The following is a 26,008-nucleotide window of genomic DNA, read 5'->3' as shown; positions in this document are numbered from 1 at the left end:
CATCCTGAATACAGAGATGGTACTTTATCCACTGTGCCAACTAGCTGCCCCCATGGGGTTAAATTCTGATAGAAACTGTTATCTTTGCAGCTGCATATTGACTTAGAAAACACAAATGAACGCTATCTATATAATAATGTATGGGGATATATAAAAATAAAAAAATATATATATACATATATTTTTTTTGGTTAAGCATTTCTCAGTTACTTTTTTGGGTTTGTTTGTTTGTTTTGTGGGGCAATGAGGGTTAAGTGACTTGCCCAGAGTCACACAGCTAGTAACTGTCAAGTGTCTGAGACCAGACTTGAACTCAGGTCCTCCTGAATCCAGGGCTGGTGCTTTATCCACTGAGCCACCTAGCTGCCCCTCCCAATTACATTTTAATTGGGTTCAGAGCCAGGCCTGAATTTTGAATTTGACACTTCTGTCCCAAACCTTATTTCTTATTTCCTGCCCAACTCACAGCCATTATCAGAGGAAGCAACTCCAGTGGAGAAGAGGCCAGCTATCCCTACTAAATGCCACACAGGCAGCACAAGGAAGGCAAACCAGTCTACCTGAAGCAATGGCATCCTGAGGGAGAGAGTGTAAGCAGCATCTGTCTCAAGCAAGTCAGACCACCACCTTGACCACCATCTTCCCCTCTCAGATCCTGATGGAGACAGCCCAGGACCCTGAACCCAAAGGCCTTGGAAATAGAGTGCTTCCAGCCCAGTGCTCTCAGGTAGAGGAAAGCAACCCCTTAAGAGAATTAGCCTGGGAACCGCTCCTACAGGTGCCTTCTCAGCCATAGTTCCTGAAGACCCAAAAAAGAAAATTGTCATCAAAGTCCCTGGCATTGTCAAGTGCTTCATCAGAAACTAGTACCATTTTATCAGCAAAAAGAAATTAAAGAGGCATTAACATATGCTTTACCACCACACCCTAAGAACCAGAGGACTTTTCCATCTGACTTGCAACTAAAACCACCCATTAGAATGTGAGCTGCTTGAGAAAAGGGGCTATCTTATTTTTCTATTTATACCCCCAACACTTAGCATATGCTTGGCACAAAGTAAGTGCTTAATACGTGTTTCATTCATTCATTCGTTCTCTACATTTTCTTGACACTGCTGTTACCTGGTTTTTCTCTTATCTGTCTCACCTTTGCTGGATCTTCATCCACATCACTCCTACTAACCATGTGTGTCCCTCAATACTCTGTCCTAAGTCTTCTTCTCCCTCTATACTATTTCAATTGATCTCATCAGATCCCATGACTGTGATTTCAATTAACATCTGTATACAGGTAAGTATCAAATCTACTTATCCAGCCCTAACCTCTCTCTGGATCCCCAGACTAACTTCTTTAATTGCCTATTAGACATCTCTCACTGGATGTCCCAGAGATATCTTAAACTTTGCAACACATCCTAAACTGCACTCATTATCTCCCCCCACCCCTCCCCAATCCTTTCTTCTTCTTAACTTCCATTACAGTTGAGGGCATTATCATCTTCCTAATTACTCAGGCTCACAATCTAGGTATCAACCTCAGCTCCTTACTTTCTCTCACCTCCTATATCCAATCTGTCGACGAGTCTTGTTATTTCTACCTTCTTTGTACCTCCTGTATTTGCCACTTTCTCTCTTCTGACACTGCCAATAACCTGGGCAGGCCCTCTTCACCTCACACTTATGACTACTGCTGGTTGGTTTCCCTGCTTCAGATGTCTCCCTCCACTGTGCTGTCAACCTTATCTTCCTAAAGCACAGGTCTGATCCTGTCATTTCTCCATGCAATAAACTCCAGTGATTCCCTCCAGGTTCAGATACAAACCCTGTGGCTTTTATAGTTCTTCATAACCTAGCTCCTTCCTCCTACCTTTCCTGTCCTCTACCTTTAGCAGGGTTACTGTCTTTTGCCTTTCTTTGTAAACCCAGTGCTTAGGACAGTCCCTGGCACATAGAAGACACTTAATATTTACTGACTGACCTTACTCCTCTTCAAGTATCCTGTGGTCCAATGACACTGGCCTCTTTGCATACAATACTCCATCTCCCAAATCCAAGTGTTTTTACTGACTGTCTTCTGTGCCTGAAATGCACATCCTACCTCCCTAGATTCCTTCACCTCTCAGCTAAAATCCCACCTTCTTCAAGGCTTTCCCAGTCTTCATAATCTCCGTGCCGTCTATCTGTTGATTATCTCCAGCCGATCCTGTAAAAATCTTACTTGTTTGTAATTCTTTGCATGTTGTCTCCCTCATTAAACTGGAACTCCCTGAGGGCTGGAACTAGGTTTCTCCCTTTCACTTAATAGTGCCTAGCACAGAATAGATCTTTAATAAGTGTTTATTATCTTGATTTGGTTGAGGATCAGTGGAGAAAGAAAGAGAAGTGTTATCTGAACAGGACAGAGTATACCAGGGCTACACAGTTCAAGGGCCCCCTTCTACATCAGTGGTGTCAAACTCAAATAGAAACAGGAGTCATTAAACCATACAAATTGACTTAGGAAACCACATATTAGTGTTATCTACATTCTATTGTATTTTTATTTATTTTGTTAAATATTTCCCAGTGACATTTTTATCTGGTTTGTGGCCACTTGAAAATGCTGAGGCAGTACACCACAGAGATTTGACACCTCTGTTCTAAATGAAGCTTTTCCTGATCTTGCACTCCACACCCAAACCATGAGTGCATTCCCTTTCCAAGGGCTGTGTGTTTTGTGTATTTTTTTCATAAACTTAAATGTGTCTATATTGTCTTCCCCAGTACATTTTAAACTCACAGACTGTTTAACTTTTTCCTGTGCCTTCCAAGGGCTGAGCATCACAACAAGCACAAAATGAGTGCTTAACATATCTTGATTGAATGCTTCTGTTATATACTTATTTATCTTGGCTATCAGCTCCCTATCGGCCATTTTTATTTTGCCCTTTCCAGTCTACCATCATTCTTCTTGGCAGAGAAAACAAGTAAAAAAAGGAGCGGTACAGTTCAGCTTACTCCCAGTCCTTGGTTGACTTCATTCTATCTGTAATGAACACAGGTCCTATCCCTTCTTTGAATCTCCTTCTTTTCCTCCTATATATAAATTTTAAAACCCTTTATGTGGGTTCTCTGCTTTTTCAACCAACCCCAATCCCCTCTGGCTTCAGAGCTGCTGCCACTCCCCAAGGGCCCCACTTTTGTAATCCTCCTCAATCACCTGCTTTTGCTTTCACCTTTTGTTCATATTATTTAGAATCTAAAGTGGGTTGGTGAGTTCTTGAGGCATTCTCATCAATCTCTCTGGGAAACTTTCCCAGAGTCTAGGGCACATGTCATACAATTCCCATCTTTCCTCTTCAAGTAATAGCAATTATAACAACACCAATGATGATGACAATATCACCATCTATACTTTAATATGAAGCATCTAATAAATGCTTGTTGACTGCTGATTGACCAAATATGAATCAACAGTATGACATGGAAAGCAAAGATGATAATGTTTGAGAAGGCTATATTTTGAAAAGAAATGACATTCAGAACAGGGGAAGTCACAGTGCCATTATATTTTGCCCTCATCAGATCATATCCAGTGTTCTAGACACCACCTTTTAAGAGAAACACTGACAGAACAGAGGATATACGTAAGAGGGCACCATGATGGTATGTTTTGAAGGGACCTGAGATGTTTAGCCTGACAAAAAGACTTGGAGAAAACATGATGACTGTCTTCAAGCATCTTAAGGGCTATTAAGAGGAAGAACACTGAGATTTACTCTGTTTGGCTCACAAAAGTTGTGCTAATAGCAACAGGAAGATTGGGGAGGATGGTATCATGTTACTCTGCTCTGCTCTGCTCCCTGTCAGAAGACCATTGTCAATCTGGGACACCACATTTTAAGAAGGAACTAATAAACGGAAGAACACTCAGAAGAGACCTTGTAATCATGCAATAGGAGGATTGAGGAAATGTTTAGGAACCGGAGGAAGTCCAAAAGCAATATAACAACTGCTTTCAAATATTTGTAGGGGTATCTTATGGAAGAGGGATTAGACTTGTTCTGCTTGGCTCCACTGAGCTAATCTGGAAGCAATGGGCAGAAGTTGCGAAAAGGCAAATTTAGGCTTAATGTGAAGAAAAACTCACTAAAATGAGAGTTCTTCCAAAGTGCTATGGACTGCCTTGAGAGGCAATGGGTTCCAGCTCACTGGAGATATTCAAGTTAAATATCCACTTGCTGGGGATATCAGAGAAGGAATTTTTCTTCAGTGAAAGTTTTGACTAGATAGTTTCTGAGGTCTCTTTCAGCTTCTAGATTCTGTTTTTTTTATGTTTTCATCTTTGCATGCCCTAGACTAAGCCTTGCACATATCAGATGTTTAATAAGTAAATTAACTGAATAAAGAAAATAAGGAGCAAAAGCACATGGCTGCAATATGAAAGGTGAGGCTTTGACTATCATGCAATTGGGAGTTAATGGAATACTGGAAACAAAACATCATCATGTTGGAAATTAAATTTTCCACTCAACTGTCCAACTTTTCCCAGTTGAATACAATCCCATGTTTGAACAGGAAGTGTGACTTTTTCTAAAAATCACAAATGCATATTTGTTCTCTAATTACTATTGTGAAAAACAGGCAAAGAGAAATAAATAGGACTGAAATAGGACTAAAGTCAGAACTTCAAAAAATGAAAATAGGTCACTTTAAAAAACCCATTTCTTAGACCTAAAACAGTTAATTTGGTACAGTAAAAAGAATATCAGAATGGAAATCAAGAGAATCAGAGAAAGGAATCTTAGTGGTTACCTAAATCCAACTTCTAATCCCTTAAAGGAATTACTTCTATAAGATCTCACATGTGAACTTTTGAAAATAACACATCTTCTCCCTCAAAAAACTAACTTCATTTGTGCCACTTTTTTTTTTTTGGTGAGGCAATTGGTGTTAAGTGACTTGCCCAGGGTCACACAGCTAGTAAGTGTTAAGTGTCTGAGGCCGGATTTGAACTCAGGTACTCCTGACTCCAGGGCCGGTGCTCTATCCACTGTGCCACCTAGCTGTCCCTGTGCCACTTTCTAATTGTGCCCATAGACAAGTCACTTAACCTCTTTGGGTCCAAATTTCCTCATCTCATTGTAAAATGAAAGTCAGACTAGATGCCTACTAAGGTTTCTTTCAGCTCTAAATCTCTATGGTTCCACTTCCACAGTCACAGAGGAAACTTTCCATACAGAACTACTGCACTTAGAAAATAACATTTTTTAAAAGCCTGCTTCTTTTGAAATTGCTGCCACCAAGTGGCAGAAATTCTTAAATTCAAACCCTGCAAGGAAATATAACTTACTCAGAAAGAACTTTCAAATTTAAACTGAAACTCAGTTTTTCTCTGAAATAGTGACCACTTTTAATAAGTTAGAAGCTGATTATATATCAGGCTTGGCCAACGCACTCATTTGTATAGCTTAATAGTACTATATTATAGAAAAGATAAAGAAGTTAAAAAATAGCATCAATAAAAATTTTAAAGATGCTGAGAATAAATTTCTAGTTTGTTTTTCCCTCCTCAGAGAAACACACTTTAGAATCAAATGCAGAGCTAGAAAGGATCTTAGAACACCCTCTCTACTCCTTGCTGGAATGAGGAAATCTGGGCTACTAGTGTTCCAAATTGAAGCCAGCTTTTATCAGTGGGTATCTGCCTCTGGGAAAAGATAACCAAAGACATCAAAGTTTAAAGGGGAAAATTTTTTATTTCTTTGCTCTTTCTGCCTCTTGGAGTTTCCTAAACTTGGAGTCATAGAACAATTCCAATTTCAGGATAAAAGATTCTTCTTTCTATCTCCTCTGCCAACCTGTATAAAAGGCAATTTAATTTTTCTTCTAATAAAGTGGTGACTTCCTGCCAGACACTCTATTTCAAGTTTTTTGCTTATCTAAAGAACTGTAGGCTTTCTTGGAAATAATAGGCCACAATCACACCTCTGCTATCAGCTACAAAAGGTGGAGAACATATACCAATTTTTTGTTCCAGCATCTACCATGATATAGTATAGGCACACACAAGTCCTAACGAAGTATTTCACGTGGGCTTCTAATGGAGAGGGGCTAAGAACAGAACAAATGATTGCCATGACAACTGTCAATCATGTTGACTATCTCATAAAGAAGCATCATGAATCAGTACTTACAAACTTTATCATTTGAGATTTGTGTAGAACTAATGAATATTTAAATAGATCCTGATAGAAACTGATTCTGTGAAGCCCAACTCTTTAGTTATAAAAAGGCAATCATGGTCTAACTAAAGGATTCTGAAACTGTGGGCTACAACCCCATATGGGGTCATTTAACTGAATGTGGGGGTTGCAAAAATTTGGCAACAGTAAAAGGTTATGTATACCTATTTTTATATATCTATATACCCGGGATCACATAAAAATTTCTCTGGGGAAAAGGGGTTGCAAGTAGAAAAACCTTAAAAAGCCTTGGTCTAAATAACATCTCTATGAAAAGCAGAAGGGTACTCAAGGCCCCTCCCACACCAAAGCACATGGCTTTGCACACCACTAATACCAGATGAAATGTTTGCTGGAGTATGGGACAGCTTGCAGACACTAAAACGAGCCAGTAAGGGTGGCTATGGAATTTCCACATTCAAGTTCATTAGTAGTAACAACTCAACTTTATTAGACTGTTTTGTAAGTAACAAAGGAATTTCCTCACAAGTATTCATATTTCTACTTTATAGAAGAAAAAACTAATGCTCAGAGGAAGGAACTCACTAGTCTGCTATGGCATAGCTTTTACTGACTAGCAGAACCAGCATTTCCATGCCCTTTGTAAACTGTCTCACCAAACCAACAACTACCTCATCTGTTAATAAAAGGCTAGAGAACCTTTCCATCCAAGGTGGTTCAGGTATATTCTAATTTTGCTTAAAGGAAAAAATATGAATTAGATGACTTCCAATGGTCCTGCCTGGTCCAATTTGTCTCAACATTTGATATACATCATTGACAAGATTTTGACTTTTAGAGAAATGTAAAATTAAAAATTATGTAATTGCATCCCATACCATAAAATCTATGAGAGAACACAACCATTTTAGAGAAGAGAGGATGCTCCACTGAGCTGAGTTTACCTTTGACATCTGGCTGAAGTCCGCAAAGCCCTCACTACTACTGAAGGCACCACTTCCAAAGGGATCTAAGGTTCCAAAGGGATCTGTAAGTTGTACCAAGAAAACAATTTTGTATATCTGTGAAATTTCTTCTAAGAAAAACTGAAAATCACAAGCTTTCTACTCTAAATAATCCACAAAGAAAGAAAATTAGAATCTAGTTATATTTACGAGCTTATTATAGCAAATCCGGAAGCAGTTCCTGAATAGTCTCTGAAAATTCCTACTTTAGTTAATCTACCCCTTGAACATGGATTTCAGCTATACCACACGATTCTACACAACTCTGAAAAAACATGTATTTCAAACCAGCCAAAACTATTTAATCAAAAGAATTTACATATATTTTCTGCAAAACCTCAACTGATGGGGCAGCTAGGTGGCGCAGTGGATAGAGCACCGGCCCTGGAGTCAGGAGGACCTGAGTTCAAATCCGGCCTCAGACACTTAACACTTACTAGCTATGTGGTCCTGGGCAAGTTAACCCCAACTTAACCCCAACTGCCTCACTAAAAAAAAAAAAAAACCTCAACTGATCATGTTCAAAAGTACAAACCATATTGGGGGAAAAGGGTAAAAGAAAGACATAACAGTTCAAGGGTAAACTTTTATCCATAAGATTTGGCCTGAAAGTTGTTTAATGCCTTTTAGGCTTCTTTCCTTGGTCATGACTGGTGGTGAATAATATGCCACAGTGATGTTCCTCTACATTCTATCTCCCTTTATAAACAGACCTAGCCTAGCTGCTGGGCAGCTAAGGTCCCCAAAGCCAAGAGGAGTTGTTAAAAATCCTCTTCGTTCTCACAATTATATTCTGCATTTTTCACATTACAAGGCTGTACCAGTCCAAGTCCTTTACTAATAACAACACAAACTTTTCATTCAATCAAAATCTGAACTTTCAGAAGAAATGGAACTAAGCTAGGAGAAAAAGAAGCCTGGCCCAACGATTGGTGGGTGCCTGATGCATGAGGGGAAAAAAATCTTATCACTGTATTTCCATTAGCATATTTTCTTTTTCAAAGCTGCTCCTTCTTATTGATGGGTACAATCAGATAGACGTTACTAACTTTACAGTAATTCTCTAGGAAGGATCTTAAGAGAAATTAGGTAGAGTTGCTCTCAATTCTCACAATTTTTACAGAAATAAAACACTGAAAACAAGATGTTATTGACATAAGAGAATAAAAGAAATACTTTTTTAAAGCCCTCTCCAATTCATGTATATGAATGCATTGATTAGCATTATAAGCCACTTATATTTTTTAAAGGGAATAGGAAAGAAAGAAGATTTCCCTTCTTACCTGTTCCTTTTGAAGAGATACTGGAGGATGAAAAAGGATCACTGACTTCAAAGGGGTCAGGCTAAATGACACAAAAGGAAAAATGAAATGCTATTAGTGACTCTACACGCGTGGACTAAAAACTTCTATTTGATAATTATGAAAAGTCAGAAAACACACTTATCTACTGAACATTTATTAAGTGCCCACTGTGTACAAAACACATTCAAGATACAAAGTTTAGACATTACCAATGTCCCCGTGGAACATAAAGTCTAGTACAAAGGGATAAAAGACAAAAACTACACCTCCCAATTCTGAGCATTTTCACTAACTATCCCCCAGTGCCTGGAATTTTCTACCTCATCATTTCCATCTCCTAGCTTCTTCCCTGACAAACCCTAGCTAAAATCCCATCTTCTGCAAAAATCCTTTTCAGATCCCTGTTAATTCATGTTGTCCTGTTTGCACATCGTCTCCCTCATTAGAATGTGAGCACCTTAAAGCAGACACTTTTTTTTTTGCCCTTTCTTCATATCTCTAGAGTTCAGCACAGTGCCTAGGATATAGGAGATGCTTAATAAATGCTGTTGATCGAATGAAACACAGATAAGTAGAATATGATATACAGGATGTCCGAAAATACTTTTGAGACAACCTGTAATGTATGATAAATATATCAGAAATTTTCAGAATCATGTATTATGTATAAGAATTCAGCAGGCAAAGAAATAGAAGACATTCCTAGGCATTAGGGGAATGGAAATAGTAAAGTCACAGGGACAAGAAAAGACAGTGAATACAGAGCAGTCCAGTTTGGCTAGAGTAAAGTGTATGAACAAAAATGTAATAGAAAAGGACAACAACACTCCAAACCTCAAATTATACTACAAAAGAGCAATGAAATTTATTTGGTACTGATTAAAATTTTTTAAGATCAGTGGGGGCAGCTAGGTAGAACAGTGGATAAAGCGCCGGCCCTGGATTCAGGAGGAACCGAGTTCAAACCTGGCCTAAGACACTTGAGACTTACTAGCTGCTGTGTGACCCTGGGCAAGACACTTAACCTTCATTTGCCTCCCACCCCCCCAAAAAAAGAATCCGTGGAACAGATTAGATAAAAAAGACTCAGAAACAAATGAATCTAAGAATATAAGTTTCTTGGAGAAGAAATCATTAAGAACAGTAGGAAAACTAGAAAACAGTTTGGCAGAAATGAGATTTAGACCTCGAACTTACATATATCACAATAAACTCAAAGTGGATGCATGACTTGAATGTTAGGTCATACCACCAAAAACCAGGAGAGTATCAGGTCAGGTCCATAGCTTTGAGTGGGGGGGAGAGTTTTTTAATCAAATAATGAATGGACAGAAATAATCCCAAAAGATGCTCAACTACTCAAATGCATTTGTGATCTCATCACTTCAGGACTTCCTGACAACACAGATCACAACTCATCCATCCCGTCTGACTCTTATACAGGTCCTCCAAAAAGCTAGCCTCGAGGGATCCATCCTCCGGGGCCAGGAGACCTTCCTCGATTTCTCCCCACCCTGTAAGGACATCAGTAGAACATCCTGTCTGTTTCATCTGTCATCCCATATTCCTGCCATATGACCAGCCCAACTTCTCTTCTCATGATATAACTAACCCATGCTGCTTTCTCCTACTTCTATTCTTCAGAGCTCCTCATTTGTTGTATGCTGTAGCCTGAGCACACCCACCATGGGCCTCTTTATTGTCCTCAATATGAAACTTCTTTTGTTGTCTAGCAGCACCTATATAATACTAGTATTGAAAAGGCTGACCTTTGCTTTTATGAGAAGCTTGAGATTAGTAAAAGAGCCCTGCAACTTCCCACAAGCAATCCAGCCTCCTCCAATCTCCCTACTCAACTCTGGGCTCAACTTATCTTCCATCCCAGATACCCACTGTTGGAGAGCACTCTATATGGTGTCTATTCAAAGGCATGCTGAAATCTGGGCAACAGACATTCATCTACATGCTTTTTCCTCAGAGGATGGACAGACCAAACTCTTTTGAGTGATTACAGTTCTCTTCTGGGGCCTCTACAATGTTTATTAGCTGTATCATCATAGCCAAACCAATTACCCTCTATCAATCTGTTTCCTTACTTGTAAAGTAGGGTTAATATTACCCACAGTCCCTACCTCCAAAGGGTTACTGTGAGACTCAAATGCAATATAAAAGTACTGAGTAAAAGTGAATTATTAAGACTATGAATTAGGAAAATTAAGCTAGCATCAAAATAAGGAAAGACTGGAAGCAAGACTCCAAATCCAGAAAAAAAAGAACTGTGGAATATGGATGCAGATTGAACCATACTATTTCTTGTTTTGGGTGCTGTTATTTTTCTTTTTTGAGGTTTTTCCTTTTTGCTCTGATTCTTCTTTCACAGCATGACTAATGCAGAAATATTTTTAATGTGATTGTACATTTATAACCTATATCAGATTACTTGCTGTCTTGGGAAAGGGGGAGGGAGGGGAGGGAAAAAAAATTTGAAATTGGAAATATTATAAAAACAAATGTTGAAAACTATCTCTACATGGAACTGGAAAATAATAAAATACTTTTATAATTAAAAAAAAGACTGAAAGCAAGAGACAAGAAAGGCAGAAAGATTTGTTGGGAGACTACTTCAATAATCAAGGTCAATGGTAACAAGAACCTACATTAGGGTAGAGGTAGTGGGAATAGAAAAATATTATACAAGTAGAAACAACAGGAATTAGCTATAACTTGGACCTGAAAAGTGAGAAATGAGAGAAATGCAGAAAATAAAATTAAAAATGAAAGAAATTAGGATGAATAAAGTATTTTAAAAGGACTCAGGAAAAGAAAAAAGGACCCAGGAGAAAACCAAAAGGTTCAGAAAGGGACAAAAAAATTACAACAGGGCAATTCTGTGATAACCTTGTTAAATATTACACACACACACACACACACACACACACACACACACACACACACACACTTTGAAATAGCCACACTATACATAATAGGATTATGTTCATAATAAAAATTGTTTTTTAAAGTGAGAGGGGAACATTGGAAAGGAGATGGTACTACTGCTAGAAAGCAAAGTCAAAAGTAGGAACAGATTTAGCAGATATAGTGAATAATAGACTCAACAAAGGACATGTTGAGTTTGAGATTATGGTGGGAGACCCAAATGGGGAGGTCTTGTAAACAGGTGGAGACATGAGCCTAGACCTAGAAAAACAGATTTGTGATTTACCTCTACAGATAGTAACTTAAGTGGGGAATGAATTGAGAAGGGAGCAGTATAGAAAGGAAAAGAAGGTTAAAGACAGAATTTTAAGGAATACCCTCAGTAAAGGGTCAAGAAATGAGTAGAGACAGAGGAGTGATACGAGATAAAAGGAAAACTAGGAGAATGTGCTTTCTCTGAGGTCAAGAGATGAAAGAGCATCCAGAAGACAGTGTTAAATATGCAGAAGCATAAAAAAGGATGAGGACCTAACAAAATTTGTGAATTTTTATGTTCAGGAGGTAATTTGGGGGTTATAAAGAAGTGTACTGGGGCATAGCCAAGATGGCAAAGGAAAGACAGTGACTTCCTGGACCTCTCCCCATGATCCCTCCAAATAGCTTCAAATAATGCCATAAGACAATTCCTAGAGCAGCAGAACCAAAGATGGCTTAGAAGGTCAGCAGGAAAGGTCTGTTGTACCGGGGTGAGAATGGAGCCCAGACCCAGGCCGTGCCAGCACAGATCCAGCCTCAGGCAGGTCACACCACAGAAACAGGCCTCTGGAGACTCTGAATCAGCTGCAGCAGCAGCTACTTCTGGAACTCAGCTCACAGTACAGTGAGGGGCTGGAACTTACCCTGTGCCTACCACTGTACAAATTGAGGGAAGATATTTATTCAATAAACATTTATTAAGTACCTACTATGTGTCTGGCACTGTGCTAAACACTAAGGATACAAAAAGAGGCAAAAGATAGTCTCTGCCCTCAAGGAGCTTATAATCTAATCTAATACAAAAAATATGAGACAATCCCTTCCTTAAAGATCTTTTAGTCTTGTTAAAGAAACAAGGCTTACACACATAAAGAATTTTTCAAATTAAAGAACATAAGATAATAAAAAACATATCTTGACTGTTAACTAGCTCCAACAAAAACATTAGCATCATCAGTACAATATCTAAATGGGTAGCCAGTCCAATAAAATGTTCCAAGGGGGTTCTGAAACACTGTAGTATGTGGTTATAATATACTAACAAATCAACCAAGTGATTATTCAACCAGCATTCATTAAGCAACTTTTATGGACCAAGTATTATTTTAAGTGCTGGGGACACAAAGACAAAAGTGAGAGTCCCCACTGTGAAGTTTACACTCTTAACAGGGACATGATTAAGGAGAGCTCTCTACAGAACACAGACAAAATGAGCACAAGGTAGTTTGGGAGGAGGTGCACCAGCAGCTAGGAAGGAATCAGGGAAAACTTCACGAAGAAGGTGGAGACGAAGCTGAGTCTTGAAGGAAACTAGGCATCCCAGAAGGCAGAGGCGAGGAAAGCAGCACATCCCCAGCCCAAGGGCAAAGGCCCAGAGAGAGAGGCAGGAGGTGGAGCAGCAAGCAGGTCAGGGCATCTTGGGCTTGTATGTCTTGGACCACAAAGCACATGGAAGGATAATGTATGAGACTGGAAGGATAGAATGGGACCAGGTTATAAAAAGCTTCCAATACCAAATGGAGGAGTTTATATTGGATCCCAGAGGGAGGTTCTGCTCCGGGAGCAAATGATGTTTATCAAGTAGCAGGATGACACAGTCCTACCTATATTCCAGGAAAACCACTTGGGAATCTGTGCAGAGGATGGTAGCACGGGAGAGAGGCTTAGGGTAGGGAGGCCTGCAAGAAGGCTCTTGTAATACTTCAGATGAGAAGGAATAATGGCCTGGACTAGGATGAAAGTTAGCTGTGTGAACAGACAAAAGGGGAGAGATACAAGAGATGCTGTGGAGGTAAAAATGGCAAGATCTGGCAACTGACTAGAAAAATGGAATGAGGATAAGTGAAGAGTCAAGGATGACATGGGGATTGTGAGGCTGTGTGATTAGATAAATACCTTCAACAGTATTAAGGTAGAGTTGGAGGAGGCGTTAGTAAGGAACTCTTTTTTGGACATGATATGTTTGAGATATCTAAGGGTCATCCAGTGTGAAATGTCCAAAAGGTGTTATGGTACTAGACTCATGAGTAATATTAGGGTTGGAAGTCATATTGTTGTTTGTCCGTCATTTCTAAGAGGAACAATGATGTAATAGGGTGATGTCTTGACTTGCAGAGAAGCTAGTTTTAGTTACCTCTCTTGATGTTACCATTCTGTTGCTCTTTATATTAATAGTATGCAAACAATGTTCCTTGTTAGTTCCAAATTGTGTTTTTGTGATGTTTTGACCACATAAAGATAACCAGAAATTTTCCACCAAAAAACCCCAAAACAACAACAACAAAAATGGACTTAAGTGAGGCAGAGTTGCACAAAGCCAACAGCCTCACTCTCCCAGTGAGTGGAGGAGATGTTCAGTGGACAGACAAAAGTTCGAATGACTGGTGACGGCTCGGGATGCAATGGATGGCCTTGATGTCTGTGGTGCTTCCACCATCTTCATGGCCACCGAGACAAATTATTCTCATCTGCTGATTCTGCCTGGAAGGAAGTCTTCACATGCTTGGGGTAGACATCCCCATGGTACCTGAGGGTTTGAGGTCTGTCAGTTACCCTCGATCTGGTTTAGCCCACCTACTGAGACAGTTTTGCCAGGGTGTGGACATGTCCCATGTTACAGCTTCTTGGAGCTATAGGTGAGGGTTGGATGCCTGGCTGAACACCAAAGGTGGATGAGCAGCCCTGAAAAGGCCTCAGCAAGCCTTCACACCAGAGGTGATAATCCTCCCTTAACCCCCACATCCACCATTCAGCTACATAAAGATGATAACTGAACTCACAGGAGCCAATGAGGACACCAAGAGAAAAATCATTTTACTGAAAAATTATACTAGGTATATCCATTTAGAATAAAATGCTAAATATTGTTTGATAAAGAACTGTGAATGACTTAACTATTCTCAACAATACGATGATCTAAGGCAATCCCAAAGGGCTATTGATGCACTCCAAAGAAAGAACTGATTTTGATGGAACAGACTAAAGCATGTTATTTTTCATTTTCTTTCATTTTTTTCTTTTAATCAAGTTTTCTTATACAAAATGACATGTATGATAATGTTTTATATAGTCATACATGTATAACCTATATCTGATTGCTTGCTGCCTCAGGGAGGGGGAGGAGAGGGAGAGAAAGAGGGATAAAAATTGGAACCCAAAATTATAAATAAAATATTTATTACATTAAAAAAGAACATTTAAAAAAAGAATAAAATGCTAAAACTAATTAAGTATAAAAATGATAACACAGATAATAAATGGCTCTAACCACAGCAATATTGGTAGAAGTTATCTAGATAGTTTCATGAAAGAAGTAAGAAAATTTGAAGACTTAGAAGTAAGAATCAATATAGCGTGTTTTGGGGGACAATGAGGATACTAACTTGGCTACTGTACTGAGTAATAAGAAATGAGGATGGATAACTAAGAGAGATTGTATGGGATATAGGGTTATGGGATAGGCAAAGGCATGCTGGGAATCAGATTATGGATGCCAAGCTGAAGAATTCAGACTTTTATCACAAGACACAGGTGAGAACTATTTTTAAGTTCTTGCACTTTTTTTTTTTTGCGGGGCAATGGGGGTTAAGTGACTTGCCCAGGGTCACACCGTTAGTAATTGTCAAGTGTCTGAGGCCAGATTTGAACTCATATCCTCCTGAATCCAGGGCCGGTGCTTAATCCACTATGCCACCTAGCTGTCCCTACTTTAAGTTCTTAAAGAAGAAAAGAGTACAAGAAACACGATATAGTGATATACAAAGCAGCATAAAGAGGTCTGGATTTAAATCTCAGTTCTGCTCCTTAGTAATTATATAACTGAAGGCAAATGATATTATTAACCTCTCTGAGCAACTGCTACCCCCCACACACATATATGAAAGTTTGTGTAAAGTATTAAGAGCTACATAAAAGAGAGCTATATTATTAACAACTTCAACAATGTATTAAGCACTTATTATATACAGGGCACTGTACTTCTCCTATTAACTATATTAAAGCATTTCCTGAAAAATTCTCTCACTTATAAAAACAGATTAAATCAATGACTCCCATTTCAAAATGAGAAAGAAACTAGCAATTAATTGTTTCTCTAAGATCATGAAAAACGTTCAAGGTATATAGCCAATATAATCTTGTGGGTTTTTTTGGTGAGGCAATTGGGGTGAAGTGACTTGCCTAGGGTCACACAGCTAGTAATTCCCTTTTACCCCACCCCACCCCCACTTCTATAAAAGAGTTCATGTTTAATATTGTTCCTAAAGCACTATTCCTTTTTTTTTTTTGTTATGTCTTTATGGCAAAGCAATTAAAGGTGTTAGGTTATTCCTATGCATATGTATTATATACATATATTATTGATCTTAAAGAGTCACTTACTTTTGAAGATGAGGAGGGGTTTTTTGTGAATGGATCTGAGGTAAATGGATCACTCTTGACTTGTTTCTTGAAGTAATCATCGGAGCTACGAAATGGATCACTTTCTTTGAAAGGATCCCCTCCAAATGGATCTAAAATTTAGTGATAGAAAATGAATGAACAAACACCATTTCATAAATGCTAAATACTTCAGTAACCCATAGGTGGACTACTCTACTTGAATGTTCAAAAATGTACATTTAAAGCTCCAACTAAAAGGAAACTTGCAAATTTAGGTATGCTCAATAACAGCATTAGAGGATAGACATACTAATTAGCAATGCCGTGGAGAAAGGAAGAATAGACAAAGGAGAGATGTCAGGACTTTATGCTAAATGATCAGTGTCAATCCTTGTGTGTAAGTAGGACTAGCAGTTGTGCTGCAACATGGTGGAAAGAGTCTGGAGTTGGCATCAGACGACTTGGTTTCTTAACATGCTAGCTGTGAGACCATAACCTGGCTTAGTTTCCTCAGCTATAAAATGGAGGTAACAATATCTGCCCTGCCTACCTCACAGGAGTCTGGTGAAGATCCAATGAGGTTGTTTATAGAAAGGGCTGTGGCACTATAAAAGAAAGCACTATAAAAATATTGGCTATTACAATCAACGTATACAGAGGCCCCCATGAAAAAGTGTGACATGGATCCCTTGCTAACGGTCCAAGGGTGATATTCTGTGACACTGAACCAGGCTGTCATGGACAAGTACTTACTATCACCTGGCTATCAGGAGCTTCCTTTGCAGTTTTGCTCCTCACCTTGCTGTGAAATGGACAAGAAGGGGCATAAAACTGCAAAAAGGAGAGGAGATGACAATTTCAGCTTCCTTTAGAAACTAAACACACTTACTGTTCTGTTGGACATCCTACTAGGGGAAGCTGGGAGGTATTTATTTTTTTCAGTTTTCCTCAATTTAAGCAAAGAACAAGATATGCTCTGTAGAGTACACTGTTCTGGGAAGAGTCCATGAAAATGTTCTGTTAACGGCTAAAATTCTAGCTAAACTGTCTAAAATATCTAATGAGTGGTCGCCAATAAATTATAAGCTTTAGCAAGAGTTAGACTTTTAAGCATTTATTAAGGAGAATAAGAATTTGGTAAAGAGAGAGAGAAAGGCCTAGATTCCTATCTATTAAAGGGAGAGCACATTTCTAGCTCCCTTCTCCACCAGAGTCCAGAAGAAAGAGCCTGAGACCGAGCGCCCGTCTCTTCCTTCCTCCTCCCACTAGTCCGCGTCACTTCCTGATACCAAAGACAAGACTCCTGGTCTTGCCCTCAAAGACCTTCGCTTCATGGGCAGAACTCTTCTACAGTTAGTATCCAGCAGGTGGCGTTATTCCAATCGTTACAGTTCCTTGAAAAAAGTCTTTTACCTGCTGAAGTCATTTGTTGTTCTGCGAAAGGGTCATTCTGGAAGGGGTCACCTAGATTTAAAAAGGGGGGAAATCCTCAAATTTCAGGCTTCTGGAAACATTATTTATTTGCACATTTCCCCTTGTTAATTTCCCCATTTGTGGAAAAAAAAAAATGCTTCCCCTTTTGCCCCCAAAATAATTCTCTCTTACAAAAACACTTTTTTCTTTTGCTTTCAAATAGCAATTCTTACTAAAAGCACATTTTTATTTTCTAAGTACAAATACTATATCTTTGCAGGAGTTTATGCAACTGTTTGCCACAAGCTGGGGTGAGACAGACTAGAGAGCCAGTCAGAACTCATTAATGAGGTCAGCTCCTGGTGTAGCAATGTCTTCCTGTGGCCTAAGATGCCAGGCTGTCAGACCCACTCGTAATGCAACATTGTAGAGGGAACTAGGAGCAGGGAGCTGAAACTAAATTTAGTAGCTACCTGATCCTTCCCCTAAATGAAGGTGTGTTGTTTTTTTTAAATCATCAATCTGAAACTTTAAAGGAAAGGAAATTTAAACAATATCTTGAATGTGTTTGCAAATCACTTTCCTTTCTCTACTTCTCAATTTTTTCTTATAGATCCCTCTCTTAAAGCAGTGTTTGGCTCTAAGCTAAAGAAAGTTGGAAATGTCAGGAGAACAATAATAGAATTGCAGTAACTTTGCTAGATTGCTGTGTAACTGAGTGAATTATTGTTCTTTAATAGGGATATGAATCTAAAAATTAATGAGGTTTGTGAAGCATGTCTTTAGACCAAGACCTGAAAGTTCTGATAATCTCCACTTAATTCTGACCATTTTAGAGTAAAATTATTAAGTAAATATGGCATTGTAGGTATGTAATCTTTTGATCAATATATTAGCCCCTACTTACTGCCTTTGAAGGGATCAGCTCCTTTAAATGGATCAGATTTGAAAGGATCCTCTGCCTGGAAAGGGTCTGTGTGCAATTCTTGTGTACTGTTGCTAAATAATAAGGCTTTATTCTTGAATGGATCATCCTACAATTATATGGAGAAACAGTGTAAGGCTTTTATCATTTAAAATTATAAATCAGTCAATATGTAGATTTCCAAAAATATTTTCATGTTCCCTTCTAAATAATGAAATGCTAAAATTAATAGCTACTGAAGTAAAGGTCTAAGAAGTGGCTTCCTCAGTGTAAATGTAAGAGACAAATTTTAAGGTCTTATTCAAGTAATTGATGGGGTTTTTTTCCTCTTATTTACACATATTCTCATTTTTCACATATACTGAATCTACTATTCCTTTAAAAAACACTTACTGGGAAAACCTCCCTACAAAAGCATTTTAAATTATGCATTTTACAGAATGTTTTTCCAAAATCCTCCCCCTCCCCGCCCCCACTACTTTAAAGTACAATAGCTAACTATGTTAAATACTAAGAGGGGGTAATCCATACTGTAAAATTATAGCTATCAGAATTTATCATAACATACATATTAAATACCAGCACAAACTAAGGGGGAAATCCATCTATTCATCTATCTATCTATCTTATGATTATGTAAAACATTACCATATTGAAATCTGTATTTTAAATGTATACTTTTTATTTTTAAGCCCTATTAAAAGGCTAATTTCTAATGTAGATGGTAATAAAATATGCATATCATTTAGAAATAATGCCCACATTTTGGTTAATAAAGACATACTGTTTGTTAGTTAAAACAGAGAAGTTTCATTATAGCAGAACAACCATTAACTCTGTCAAACATGATGATTCATTTAGCTTCCTTTGGGTTTAGCTTCTTTGGGCATATCAAGTCCAAAATGTTATCCAAATTGACCAAAACTTAGTATCATTATCAATTACAAAGCTGGGGCATAAAAGCAAAAGAGGCAGTTAAGAGAAAACTTTATCAGTCAAAAAGTCCATGACAAGATTAACAATCTGATGAAATCAATTCCTTTTAGCAATATGGTTTTCAGTGGTACATGGTTAAAATGTAGCTTTTCATATCTCCTAATAATAAAAGACTCTACCCCAAATGAATAGTTTCCACTGTCCTCAATCTAGAATTTCAGGGTTTAGTCAATAGATATACCTTCTGCTGAGTACAGAACATTTTTTTTCTTACCTGAGAAAGGTTATCAGTAGTCTTCAACAATATGGCCTACCAAGGTGGGCACCAGAGTCAGATTCTTGGGCTATTTGCCCAATATACCATCCAAGAACCCTGAATGCTATAAACAGTGTAAGAATTCTGTATGGCTATGACAATGCTAAGGACTAAATAATGAAAACATTCGGCTAACATCCAGTGAAATTCTTGGATACATGGGGGGGGGAAAGTGAAAAAGTCCCATTCTTTGGGAGTGGACTGGCCAGTCAGGGAAATAAATCTCTTCTACCACATCATATCTGGAAGGGATTTATTTGTTTTCAAAGAACGATGGGGAAGAATGGAAGAGCTGGGTAACATGGTAGATTAAGAATGAAAACACTTTCCTATGCAGACGTTTCCATTTTATTTTTATGTTTACATTGGATTATTTTAAATACGCTGCAGTCCATCAACTACAGGGATGGGATTATGATTCCATGATCACCAACCACCAGTTTGGTCTCAGATCACAAAGTGATGGAATTCTGAAATGGATCTGTCTCAAGGAACTATAATTTACATAAGTCAGCATTCTTGGGTTCCTTTAATGGAAAAGTTCTAAGGAAAATACTGGCATAATTAGTGTGGCTTAGTGTTTAGATAGTCAGCAAACTAGAAAATAACATTTTAAAAAATGCATTGATGCATCAAGGTATTCCATCCAATGTCTATCAACAAAAAAGATTGAGCCGCCTTCTTATGCCCCCTAAGTGCAAGGGAAAAGGACTAATAGTGACTGATTGAATACTGTGGGAAAAGTAAACTCTCTTCAATAGAAAATTCACTAACCATAGATGTAAAGTTATGCATTTCTAAAGCAATATGACTACCGTGAAATGTCAGCATTATCAACTAAATTTCCTTTTCTCTAAAAGAATGCTAGATCTAGGCCTAAAATTTGATTAAGATGCTGGTCCTTCAGAGGAGGATAAGATTTTCAGTGAGGCTCGAGTCAGCAGTGGTTTTTCTTCTTTTATTCAGAAGTACTTGGTGGGTAGAATGAATGGGTGCAAAGAAGATGAGACTAGTATGCTTAGAATCAGATCATGTGAAAGCTTTAGGATGTCATCAGCAGGGTCACTTCCCTCCACCTCTGTAGACTGCAATCTCTCCACATTCCGTGAGTTGCTGTAGGACTAACCCTTCCAGTGAAGAGACTCTCTGTACTTCTCTAGGTCATTCCTCAGACAAGAGGCACAGTCCAGTGCCAGGTTTGTGGCTGAAGCTTCCCCAGGGTGGCAGGCCTATCAGAGTTTGTGCATTGCTGGCATAGCCATCAAAGAACAAGAGTCCCCAGTGGACCCAATGCCACAATGAGGCATGGGAGCAGGATTTCAATGGAGGGTGTAATCAGATAAGAGAAAAGAAATAATGTTTTAAGAAACCTTTGTCACTTAGAGTTGGTATCACTTGAATTTAAGAAATAACAGGATAAATAGCAGCTTTCAGGAAGTGTATATTAAATTTTGCTTAGACATTGCTAGATGTGTTTTTTCAGATATTTATTCCCTTGGAACCAAAATCTTAATGAGAACTAAAAGATGCCTCTCCTCTGATTAATTGTAATTGTCATTTTTTTAGTAGTAAACAAAAATCCCTTTTCAAACTATGTTTATTAAAAAACAGAAACAAACAAATAAGGTTTTTAAAGTTGTATTTGTACAATAAGATAATTGTCGGGTTTTGTTGTGTTTTTTTTTTCCCAAAAACTGGCAGTTTTTACTTAACATTGATGACATAAACATTCCCAAGATTAGTTAACTTTCATGTAAACTTAGCTATACTTTAAAGATGAACAAAAATAATGAGAAAAGTAAAATCTGTGGGGAGGAAAGTTGGCCATGTTACAAAGCACACTGATTGCCATGTCAACTTCGTTCTTTTTCCCCCCAAGGAAACCAATCTTATAAAATACTGCAGAAGTGATACTTAAAAGTGAACTGTATTAGGGACTAAAACCTAATTACCACAGTTCAAAGGCCTAACTAGACAAAATAAAATATGCATTTTTTAAATAAAATTGGGGGGAAATACACAAGACAAATAACAAATAGTAGAAAATTTGAACTTCTGGCTCATGTAATTTATCAAAGATGACTATTAATATTTAATTTTTAAAGTAATGTTAATAGCCTTGGTAACATAAAGATTTCTTTGAGGAAATACTGACCTATAAAAACGTGTGGAACAACTAAAAGAGACTTTGGATCACATGTTGAAAGTTCCATAAGAAGAAAGCTAAGTTGTAAATGAAATTTAGAGGTAGTACAGAAGGAATGCCAGGAAATCAAGCAGTAGCTGGAGAGAAGAGGTAAATTAGGAAAACAAAAAAGCACTGTGCAAGAGAACCAGAGAAAGAGAATTCTCCCTAGTCGCTAGGTATGACCAAACTGTATGGCTATACAGCAAGGAAAAATGCCAAGAATTAAATTGATATAAAGAGGTCAGGTATGTTTAGAGAAGAGAAGAGAAGCCTACATTATTACAAGAAAAAAGGAACCACTTAACAAATGAGGCCAGAAATGGAAAGGAGTTAGAGCCCCAAAAGAATGTCAGTAGTAACATTAAGTAAAAGGATGTGGCATAAAAAGGACAAGGATGGTAGAGCCAAGAGCCACCAAAACTTTCAGACCAATTGCTTTCATTCTGTTCACCTTGACAGAACAAAAGTAACTGGACTCAACAGAAAATTCTGTTTCCTCCCAGGAATGATATCTAGAAATTTTGCAATAAATGGGCAACGTTGCTATATCTAGAGATGCTGTCTGAATATAAGTAAGCATCCTTGGAACCAAAGAGTAAACACAAGGAACTAAATGCCTACATGGTTAACATTGTGATATCTGCTCTGGAGTCATGAGGTTTAAAATAAAGTGCTGAGTTCTTAAACATTACAAACATTTCAGGTGAGTGGAATGATAATATCCACCCCATCCCCCAGGTATGTTCTTTCAGATGAGTGAGAAGAAGAGGGAAGACTATCACTTCACTCACAGAACATTTTTTAGGAGGGTCTCTCTTTGTATGATTAAAGTCTGATTGCCATATTCCTTAGCCTTATCTTGAACTTTCATTTTAAAGATGCTACTCTTGAAGAAAGTATCCATCACAGAAAATAAGGCAACAGTAGGCTCAGCAGAGAAAATATTTGTATGCACCTCTGGTTAATTTATACAGACACATTACTGAAGGACCCCAAACATTTGGTGAGCATCACTATACAAATGCTTTCATTGCAAGTGAGGTTCCTTCAAAACAGTTTTTACATATCATTCTCACCCACAACTACAGAGTAAGTACTAAAATGAAATATAGTGATGAAAAGTAGGTTACAAGAGCTGTGGAAGTTAAGACCACAACCAAAAACCTTCACTTTACAAAATCAAAATGAGACATGATTTACAAATTGAAAAACTTGTTTGCTGTTAACATTGTAAAAGGTAACTCTTAATTATTACTTTTATTCAACCTTTACCATAGCTCCAAAACCGCCTTTTTCTTTCTGTGTGGCTCCTTCGCTGAGGTCAGCTAAATTCGTCATGCTGTCACCAGGAATCCCATTCAGTGCTTCATTAAACTGTTCAATACTTGTGCTGGCTTCCTGGTGACACTCTTGCAGTTGAGAAAGCTTACTTCTTGCCTATGTGAGAGAAAAATGGCTACTATTATACAAACTTCAGCAAAGTCAGCCAGCTGAGAGAGGCTGCAGCTTTTCTTACTCAGATCCAGGTCCCGACAATAAGGAAGGTAAAGTCAAGAAGCACAGGATCTTAGCTAGCACTAGGTAGGACCTCAAAAATCATTCACTTTGGTGGCGCAGTGGATAAAGCACTGGCCATGGATTCAGGAGGACCTGAGTTCAAATATGGCCTCAGACACTTGACACTTGCTAGCTGTGTGACCCTGGGCAAGTCACTTAAGCCTCACTGCCCCCAAAAGAAAGAAACAAAAGTCATTCAGCTGAACCCCAAACTGAAACATGAATCCCTTTTACAATACCAGTTCTGGCTATCAGTTTTTCTTTAGAGGACAATAAGATACAGAGGTAGAATGGACCTTCGAGAATATCTATTCCAATTCTCCATTTTGTATGTGATAACAATGAGGTCCTAAAAGGTTAAAAGGCTTAACCAAGGTCCCACTGTAGCTGAGTTACATTTGGATTCAGGTCTTTAATTCCAAACATAGCATTCTTTGCATGACACCATTCTATCAAGAATACTGAAATTTTTCTCCCTGTGGCTCCCCACTATGGCCCCAAGCCAATTAAGTTGGCTCCCTTTTCCATAGAACAATCTTTCAAACATTTGAAGATGGGGATCATGCCCCATCCTTCATTCTTTTTCCACTATGCTAAAAATCCCTAGATCCTTCAAAGGATCTCTGAAAATAGTAGAAAACTGTATATATTCTAAATGACTATTCACAAGTCAACTTTCATTTCATAAAACACATCTGAATGACACTAACCAATTCATGTTTGAAAAATATGTATTCAGGGGGCAGCTAGGTGGCACAGTGGATAGTGCACCGGCCCTGGATTCAGGAGGACCTGAGTTCAAATCTGGCCTCAGACACCTAACACTAACTAGCTGTGTGACCCTGGGCAAGTCACTTAACCCCAATTGCCTCACCAAAAAAAAGGAAAAAAAGGAAAAAAAAGAAAAATATGTATTCTATGACTGATATATTATTAAATAACATAATATATATATATATATTTATATATATATTATCTTTATATGTTTAAATATATATGAACCCCCAATATAGAATTCACAGAAAAGCTAGGTACAGAAACATAAATAATTTTTAAAACGTGTGATTAGAAGGTAATATTTCCAGAATCTAGGATTTCATCTGTCTGAGTATTCATTCAACTGACATAGCTCACAACTTCTCTATTCCTTAGTAGGCAGTTGCATGAGTAGCTATGGCCAAAAGTAAAATCATCTGGTGGCCAGCCTTCTGGTGATGAGCCTCCTGTGCTTGGTGTGGTTGGTTCTTGGACAAAAGACACAAAAATCCTCACTGGGTCTGTTCTCAAAGTTTTTTCAGTTTGGTAGGACCAGTCAAGGCTTTGACTCCATTGGAACAGCCTTCAAGAACCTAGTCACCTCCATGCCATGAGGAGAAAGCACAAAAGAAGAAACCAAGTTTTGTCACTTAGAATCACTTGAGGGAAATGGAATTGGGACTACTTGAGTTCAAATGTACCCTAAAAAATTATTTTGAATGTAAGTGAAAACTGAACCAAGTAAGTAATCATCTCACTATTCTTGAGTTCAATCCCACCTTTTACTTGGAATGAAAGGGCCAGTTGTGTTTTAACAAGTCTTTTTATAGAGAACAAGAAGTTAACAAGCTTCTTCCATACAAAATAGAAGCCCTATTAAGAGAAGAATGGTTGGGTTCGTCCAATCTAATCTAACTTACCTATGAAAAATCCTTAAAATGCAGGCTATCAGTACTGAAAGGAACCCTAAACTAGGACACGCAGTCTAAACTCTACCTGATTCACAAGTCATCCCCTCTATAATGTATCTGAGAAGTAGCTAAGCCTTTTCCTAAATATTTAATGTAATATGGAACTCCCATTCCCTCCACTGATAGCCCATTCAAATGTCACACAATTCTAATAGTTAGAAAGTTCTTCCTTGCATTGAGCAAAAAGATTTCTTCTTTTAACTCCTACTATTCAGCCTAGCCCAGTCCTTTGGGGAAAAGATATTGTGACACTCTAAAGATATAAAGAGGTTCAAAAAGGCTTAAATAAATTTAAGCATATTATGTCACTAAGTGCCAGGTATGTTCTTGACTACCTGAGAGAAACTATCATTCAATGCTCTTGCAAAAAGTTTATAATATAATCAGAAACAGAAAATGAGACCAGAATGAACCCAAAGTACCATCTTTCTTATGATGTATCTCAGTTTGTGAATAACTAAGAGAAACTTCTAAATTTGAAAGTTCTTTTAAAATAATTCATTCCTTAAACAGTCCCTCAAGGTGATGTGCATTTTCTCTCATTTTAAAGGTGAAGAAATGGGAGATTTTTTTCCTACAAATATCTAGAAAGAAGAATTAGGACTAAGGCGCTGAAATTATAGGGAGGGAAACAAAAGGGTTAAAAAATAATAAAATAAGGGTTAATGTAAGTAGGCATTTCCCAATGATTAAAGCTAGTTGAGAAAAGAATAGGCTGCCTAACTAGTTACTGAGCTTCCCATCACAGATACTGAGGCAGATGTTTGGAAGACTACATGGTAGGGATATTGTAAAAGGAATTTCATGACATAATCAGGGAAAGACTGGACTAGATAACTTCTCAGATCTCTTCATTCAATAAGTATTTATTGAACACCTAC

General features: G+C 38.0%; 1 protein-coding gene across 1 annotated transcript in view; it reads right to left on the bottom strand.

The window, feature by feature from the left end:
* EPS15L1 (epidermal growth factor receptor pathway substrate 15 like 1) overlaps positions 1–26,008 on the bottom strand; it is a 130,444-nt gene that overhangs the window by 39,382 nt on the left and 65,054 nt on the right. The window contains exons 16-21 of the mRNA XM_043990400.1: positions 23,116–23,280; positions 18,386–18,512; positions 17,479–17,529; positions 16,066–16,196; positions 8,473–8,533; positions 7,130–7,212 (exon numbers count right to left, since the gene is read on the bottom strand). Of these exons, the coding sequence (XP_043846335.1) occupies positions 7,130–7,212; positions 8,473–8,533; positions 16,066–16,196; positions 17,479–17,529; positions 18,386–18,512; positions 23,116–23,280 (618 nt within the window). The remainder of the gene's footprint in view (positions 1–7,129; positions 7,213–8,472; positions 8,534–16,065; positions 16,197–17,478; positions 17,530–18,385; positions 18,513–23,115; positions 23,281–26,008) is intronic.

The sequence above is a fragment of the Dromiciops gliroides genome, chromosome 1 (genome assembly GCF_019393635.1).
Source record: "Dromiciops gliroides isolate mDroGli1 chromosome 1, mDroGli1.pri, whole genome shotgun sequence".
In the NCBI taxonomy this organism is placed as follows: Eukaryota; Metazoa; Chordata; class Mammalia; order Microbiotheria; family Microbiotheriidae; genus Dromiciops; species Dromiciops gliroides.
Note: the sequence above shows the minus strand (reverse complement) of the source record. Positions and strands in the feature narration are given on the sequence as shown.